Source organism: Ceratosolen solmsi, unplaced genomic scaffold (genome assembly GCF_000503995.2).
Source record: "Ceratosolen solmsi marchali unplaced genomic scaffold, CerSol_1.0 scaffold14, whole genome shotgun sequence".
Lineage (NCBI taxonomy): Eukaryota > Metazoa > Arthropoda > Insecta > Hymenoptera > Agaonidae > Ceratosolen > Ceratosolen solmsi.
In genome coordinates, this window is record NW_011948420.1 from 3,071,724 (window position 1) to 3,079,758 (window position 8,035).

The window sequence follows — 8,035 nt, forward strand, 5'->3', positions numbered from 1 at the left end:
CCAACGAGTAGTCGTTGAAATCAACGCGTAGATAAAATCCAATATATAATAAACATTAATAATTTTATTCATGACAATGTAGCAAGGAAGTATGCACATATAGTTATTATATAATAAAACTATTTAATACTTTACAATATAACATGTTTATAAGCTTAATACATATAAATGTTGTTACCTTATCATACATCTCAAAGAATATAAAATATATATAAAAGTAAATGTTATTGATACTGACCTCAATTTTGACAATAATGATTAGTACCAAAAGATAATTCTTTGCAATATGATTTAGAATTATGTAATTTATAGAGATTCAGTGTATTTTAATTATCTAACAGTTTGTATTTTAAATTGAGGGTAACAATGGCTCAATCACAAATCTTTATGATACGAATTGTAAGTAGTAAATATTTCTTGTTTCATTGAAATGGTATTTTCATAATACTAAAATATAATTATTGGTGCAATCATAAACAGCTTTACTTTAAAAAAGTTTGTAATCATATAAATAATATATATTGTTTTATTACTTTTGTAATTTACAACGTTAATGCTAATGTTAGTACAATACTTTACATTAATTCAAATTAGTCTCTCTAAATGTGTAATCATATCTATTATCTGAGATGTACGGCATAGGTACAATGGTTGTACTACATTATCTATTATAACGACCAAGAACCTTTTTTCATGATACTCTCTTTACGCTATTATAGTAAAAAATTATAGGTCAGCTTTTTATTTTTTAAAAATGATAATCCATTCGAAATATTATAATAAAAAACTAATTTTTTCTTTATAATTTTCAACCGACTCATCTTTTTTTATAAATAAAAAATGCCTCATTAATTTTCTATTCGAATATTTCTATTTTTATTTATTGAAATCTCTGTGGTGATTGGTGATTTTCGAAGATTATAAAGGTATTGTGAGTTCTGTTAAGGAGGCAGTTCTAGTAACCTCGGAGGGCATAGTTTTTACGAAACAGGCCCGTTGGACTAGGAATCAGCATTAGATCAGTCTATACATAGGAGCATACAATTACCTACATTAAACTACTTTGCTGTATTTATATTAATGGATTAAAAAGTTTCTTATACTCTGCTTTTGAATAACTTATGGCTTCCATGTATAGACGACCCAAGGCTTTGGCAGTGTGCTAAAATTCGATTTTCCATCATGCTCTTTACTAAGCGTAAAAAGTATTTTCAATAGATTGAAGTACCAAAGTTAAACCCATTTTCATTTTAAGTATGTAACTCTAGTACTGGGAAAAACGATTTGCATTTTTAATATTCAGATATTTTACAAAAAAGAAAATAGGGACCTCTTTACTCTTTGATTATTAGCGTAGGGGGGTACACCCCTTGATGGCAACTGTCCAGCAACGGTACAAGATCTACAGCAGAATTTTGCGTAATATTGATGTTGACAATATCTTGCAGCAACGATGAGACTGCAGTTGGCTAAGTGCACATTGTCTTGACAAAGTGGATCAATATAAATACCTTTAAAACATATTTATTATCATATTATTAATAAATATGTAAAGAAAGTTAAATATTATACAGATTCTTTCTTAATTACCAGCTACATTAATATCCACACTTTCAGAGCTACTAGAATGTTGATTAACTCCTTCACAGCGGTAATTGCCGGTATCATTGGAATTAGAATGTGATATTGATAATTCATTTGTTTCTGCAAAGGTAAAGATAAATTTCATAATCGATATTGTACATTTTATCATATAGTTAAAAAAAAGAGAAAACTTTTAATTTACCAGAAATTTTAATGCGATCATCTGTATTTATAGGAATGTTATTTTTATACCATGTGATCCGCGGAGTTGGATATCCTCTAACATTACATCGTATGCTGATTATACTGCCTTCCGGGAAATTAACTTGGGATGCTGATATGTTGACACGAACAGGAGCTGTTAAATAAATAATTAAAGATAAAGTATACGTAGCAATGATGAATTTAAAACATAAAAAATTTTCAACATGAAGTATTTTTACATTTTAATATAAATATTTGTTAACGATTATTCATATTATCTGTAAAAATGAAACAATTTTCATAAACGTACAAAAAATCCTAAATTTTTTATAAACAAAATATAATTGGATAAAACTAAATAATTAAAATATGCATGCAGATAAGAAGCTTTCAACACTAACTACTTTTCATCAACCAAAAGTCATTAGTAGTTTTTCTTGTTATTTTCCATAACCATATTAATTACAAATGCAGAAATAGTACATAAAAATGAAATATGTAATTCTTACAGTTTAAATTTAACATGAATGACTAATTATGAAAATATATAATCCAAGCATATATTTCATTTTTAACTTACTTGCATATTGAACGTTAGGTACGGGCGTAGTAATATTTATTGGTACGACATGAGGGATATTATATCGCCTTGTTGTATAGATTGGTGCGTATGTTTGATTCTCATGAATTTGTGTTCTATTTGGACGATAAGGATACGTTGGCTTTTCAGGTCTTTGAGGAGCTTGCACTAAGTATTTAATGTATCTCTCTTGATCTGGTCTGATATTAGCAACAGGTCCGATTGCTTGTAAAATCGTCGACCATTCGGCCGGTTTTCCAACACCATTAAAGGCATGGCACGTATATATACCAAGATTACTCAAGGTTACTGAACGAATGCGTAGTGTATTATCAGATTCTTGCTCATAGTGTTCTGATGATAAAGGTAACATGCTATCGTTTCGCCACCATGTAACGGTCGGTCTTGGCCAACCGATAGCGTAGCAATGCAAAATTGTCGGTGAATTTAAGATAACCGTTATAGGTTTATTTTGTTCATCAACTATACCAGGTGAAGATTCCTGAGGTTCTATATCCCGTGTGAAAGCATACCCAAAGAGGTTTATGTTTAGTATATTAGTGTTAGATCAATCATTTTCAACCATTCGCAACATGTTAATAATTAAAATATACCATTACTACTAAATCTAGTTGCATCTTTCCTTTAAATACTATTCCTTAACCATAAAAAAATATCTCAAAACATTATATTATGTTCTTAAATTTGAATTAATAATTTTTACTAATTATAGAATATTTAGAAGTAATTATTATTTCATTATTGTTATTCATAAAAAGTATTTTTTTTTGTTCTATTTTTTTCTTATTATTCAAGTATAATCTAATAAGTAATGTATTAATTCAAGTATAATAATTAAAAAATAAATAAGAAAATTAGAAATAGATATAATAGTATTTTATAATTAGTTGTTGTTTTTATAAATTTTAACATATATATTCGATCGGTATTTATCATAATTATATAGAATTCAAAAACAGATAAATCGTATTTAAAGGTTGAAACAACGAGGTTAATAAATACTTGTTAAATCATTAGTATCATATAATGTTACATTAATTTTATGCATACATAAAATAACACAAAAATGAGTTTATTAATAATAGAAAAGTTGCAGACAATATTTATACTAAATACGATATTATATATAATGCGTACTTACCCACAACATCTAATTGGTACTCTATTCTAACTGGGGAACCAATTCCATTATCAGCAGTACAAACGTATATCCCTTTATCATAAGGATAAAGATTAATTATTTGCAAAGATCCATCTCCAAGAATACGTCGTCTATTATCGTGAGAGCCAATCTGAAATGAACGATTATTATTTCATACTATAATGCATAATTTTATTTATTTATAGTTAGAAATATTTTATAACAAGAACAAAATTAATTATCAGTAATTACCACTTTGGCGTCCTTTCTCCAAACAGCAACTGGTTGAGGATTGCCTATGACAATACAGTGCATCGTTACGTATCCTCCTTCTTCGCCGACTATATTTGGTTGTTCTGGTTCTTCAATTCTAGCAGGAACAGATCCTGGTGGTATAAATTCTTGGCCATTTAAATATGAAGGTACGGTAGTTATAATTTCATCTGACGCTGGATTCAGACATGATGTGCCACAACCACTGTTGCAACATTTTTGGTCACTTGTACAATCAGCATCAGTGTAACATTCTTGATCACATCGTGTACTATTAGAAACAACTGGACATTTTCCAGGTTTAGAAACTGTAATAAAAATATTTCAATTAATAAATTTCATTACTTGAATATTATAGAAAATTATTTTACTTATAAGAAAATGAATTAAAACCTGAATAATTATTTAAAATAAGGTATTATATTTATTAATTATTTCCATTATAAAAAAACAACTAGCTGTCTATATACAGTTATTTTTATAAATTTATATATTATACATTATTAAGAAGAGATTCGTAATAAAAGTTTTAGTATACTGTAAATGTTATATGGAATATTTTAATACTCTACCAGAATTGCAAACGCCTCTGTATTCAGTACTATCGTTTGATCCAACTAAAGTAACAGCACATTTGGTTCCTTCTGGGCATTCGACAGATTGACATGGCTCAACACAGCGACAACGTTGGCAATTTTGCGAATCAACATAATCTTCCTGACCGTAAGGACAATGTATTTGATTACAATGTTCAATAGCTTCTTCACAAGGATTTTTCGGGTCTTGTTTATCCTCCGGAATAGAATTAATTTCTGCAATATTTAATATTTATAATCAAATATTAAACTATCGATAAAAAAAATTAACAAGATAAAAACTTCAAAATAATCGTAGATATTATATATACACATATACAGCAGAGTTTTTATGAGTTTCTTAGTAGTAAATAAATATAAATTATAAGCTAAATATATAATCTAAAATAAATAGTGATTAAATGTAATTGAAAATAATATATACACATGATTAATGTTTATGATCGCATATGTTTAAAAGCAGAAAAAATGTAGACATACAGACGAAATTTGTGATAGTTGGTATATGCACATAATTTCATTTAATTAAATATGACTAATTTCATTTAATTTCATTATTAGTGAATAAAAAACGAATAAATTCTTTTTACATAAATTAGAAATGTAAAAACTAATTTGAGAAAACTTCATATGTAATTATTATATAAATGGTTTTCTCTTAATAATGATATATTTACGATATCTTACATAGTGCAGTTGCCATATCACTTATTTATAAAAATACATTTTTTCTAGTAAACTTACGACGACATATTTTAAGACAAGAATCAATAGTCTTGAAGTTGTTACGATTTCCACCGCAACCGGTGTAAATAAAAGCTCTGCATGTTTGATACTCATCATCGTAATAAAATCTCTTGTAATTTCCGATAGAGCAAGAGCCAATCTCAACAGGTTCTTTGCAGATTGCTAAATGACAGCAGCATAACACACTTGTTATGTAATTGTTTTATTTCAATGATTATATTATTTAAATAAAACATTTACCACGTAGGTAGACTTGAAGTACTTAATTAGATAAATCTATATATGAAGGAACTTACTCAAATCTGCTCTTCATGATGAATGCAGACAGATTCGCACTCGTTACGCGAACTAAATCTATTAGCATTTCCATCACAGCCTCCATAAATGAATTGTTGACAAACTCGAGTTGATTGATCATAATAGTATTTGGAAAATAAACCTCGGCAAGGACCTTGGTCAGGTGGAAGGTGGCAAATATCTATAATAATTCATTCGAAAGATTAATAAATTTGTAAATAGACTATACTTATTGCGCTACTATTAATATTTTTAGTATAATTTATTAAATATAATACAAATAAGTTGAATTCGAAGGATGTTATGTGAAATGATCGAACGATGGCTTTACCGCCAAAGGTTTCTATCATTAATAGGCGAAGAACACTTATGTATATTACACTTAATCATTCTGCTATTTTATGATAGACTGTAAAATTTTTTAATATGAGTTAAAATAATATAAGGGTACAAGCATTTTTACTTGTATTGAAAATTGTCAATAATATCATGCTTATTTTTAAGGCAATATGTTTTGCCCCGTAATTTTAGGATGCTTAATTACTTAACATTTTATTCCTCCATTCGATGGTAGCCACACCAACAACGTATTGATAACTCACCTTGTTCTCGGAATGTTCCGCAAAGTCGTTCGCATTGCTCTTCTGTCTCGTATCGGTTGGCGTTGCCCTCGCAGCCACCGTAAATGAATGCTTGACACATGTCAGCATCTTTGTCGTAGAAGTAAGCGGTAACTTCGCCATCGCAGGGTCCAGCCTCGACAGGTTCAAGACAGGTTGGGTTGAGAGGTGTGCGTTCAGCCGATGGTGCCCGAGTTGCTTGTGTACTCGGCTGAGTTGGGGTGGCGGATCGTTTGCGGCAACGGTGCTCGCAAGTGCGCAAATCGCTGAAACGATTCTTATTACCCTGGCAGCCACTATAATCGAAATCGTAGCAGGCATCTGCACGGCGGTCATAGTAAAATTGTGGCACCGACCCATTGCACGGACCCACTAACACTGGCATTGTGCACGGATCTGTAAAAATTGGATTTATAATTTTTTGCTTGCATATTTAACGTTATATCTAAATTGGGGATTAGCAAGTTCTTTTTAAAAACTACCAAATCGTTCGCTTATTTTTCAAATATGTTTTTCTTTTAACATTAAAAACAAAGTTCTTTCTTGGCCGAGGATAAAAAATGAAAAATGATCAAAATAAGACTAATCAAAATGTATAAACGCTTAGTGATTCTATAAATTATTAACACAGTAAATTAAAAATGAAATTTACAAAGAAAAAAAGATTTCTCGATAATTTTAAAAATAATATGCAAAAGCTTGTTTGTTTTTTCTTTATATCATAAAACTTTTTACTTAATAATTATACCTTGAACTTCACCACATCTATATTCACATTCTTCGCGAGAATTAAAATTATTTCCATTGCTAGAACAGCCACCGTAGACAAATTGTTTGCAAATTCCTTCTCTGCTATCATAGAACCATTTAGTTTGGTAATTCTGGCATGAGCCGCGTTGGTCAGGTAAGAAGCAGAAATCTAAATATCGTAAAAATTGATTTTAATTTTAGGCACTGTGTCGTGGTTTCACAGTTTCTTTTTAATATTTTATAAATATTAAATCAATAATAATTTATCAAACTATAAATACATCAAATTAATTTCATTAAACTTATATATATATATAAATTTAAAGTTTTAGAAACATTATGGAAAAGTAAAGACCTGATTGGAATTCGACTTCAGGTGTAGTAGGCGTCTTTCCTTGATGTTCACATCTATTTGAACATTCGTTTTCTGAGTGGAAATTATTATCATTTCCGCCACATCCACCGTAGTAGAATGGTCTACATCTTTGTTCATAGGAATCGAAATACCAGCGTTGAGTATAATTATGACATTCGCCAAGAAGTGCTGGCAGCAAACATACGTCTTGTTCTATATCATAAAAACGATTATTTCACTATAAAATTATATTAAATATGAAAATGCAATTTATTATTTTTATTAACATAATTTTTTCTTGTATAATATGTAAATAAATATTATAGTACGCTAAGTAATTATAAAATTTTTATAATATTTATTTTATCTTACAAATTTTTTTATGTATATTATACATATTGTAATGAAAAATCATTTATATTAAAATTCTATATTAGAAGAAGAGAAAGTATTTTATATTAGTTATATAATTATAAAAGTTATTCGAAAGATCATTATATAACTAACTATATTTATGTTACAAATATTATTTTTATGTGTAATATAAAAATTTATATTTTGGATTTTAATATATTTATATATACTTTTTTTTGTTAGTTATTCTTCTTATGTATAATAAAAAGTTATTAAGTTTTAATTAATTTTAATTTATTTTAAAATAGCAATATTAGGTTAAATATAAGCTGCAATAACATAAAATATTAATGTTTTAGTTCAAATTAAAACGCTTATGCACAGTCTGAAAAAAATTTCAAATAATTAAAGAAATATCTTACCAATTTTAGGTGGACAATCGGATTCACATGCATCTCGAGTGTCGAAATTATTTGTATTACCACCACAGCCAGTATAATAAAATGGCATGCA

General features: G+C 28.3%; 1 protein-coding gene across 1 annotated transcript in view; it reads right to left on the reverse strand.

The window, feature by feature from the left end:
* Nucleotides 1–1,080: 1,080 nt before the first annotated feature.
* Nucleotides 1,081–8,035, reverse strand: part of Ppn (proteoglycan-like sulfated glycoprotein papilin) — a 136,654-nt gene continuing 129,699 nt past the window's right edge. Inside the window, 13 exon segments of the mRNA XM_011498256.1 lie at nucleotides 1,081–1,511; nucleotides 1,591–1,704; nucleotides 1,787–1,942; nucleotides 2,369–2,878; nucleotides 3,531–3,681; nucleotides 3,783–4,111; nucleotides 4,376–4,615; nucleotides 5,144–5,308; nucleotides 5,409–5,624; nucleotides 6,046–6,459; nucleotides 6,812–6,982; nucleotides 7,169–7,381; nucleotides 7,945–8,035. The exon segment at nucleotides 7,945–8,035 is cut by the window's right edge and continues 9 nt beyond it. Coding sequence (XP_011496558.1) covers nucleotides 1,309–1,511; nucleotides 1,591–1,704; nucleotides 1,787–1,942; nucleotides 2,369–2,878; nucleotides 3,531–3,681; nucleotides 3,783–4,111; nucleotides 4,376–4,615; nucleotides 5,144–5,308; nucleotides 5,409–5,624; nucleotides 6,046–6,459; nucleotides 6,812–6,982; nucleotides 7,169–7,381; nucleotides 7,945–8,035 — 2,973 coding nt within the window. The 3' untranslated portion in view covers nucleotides 1,081–1,308.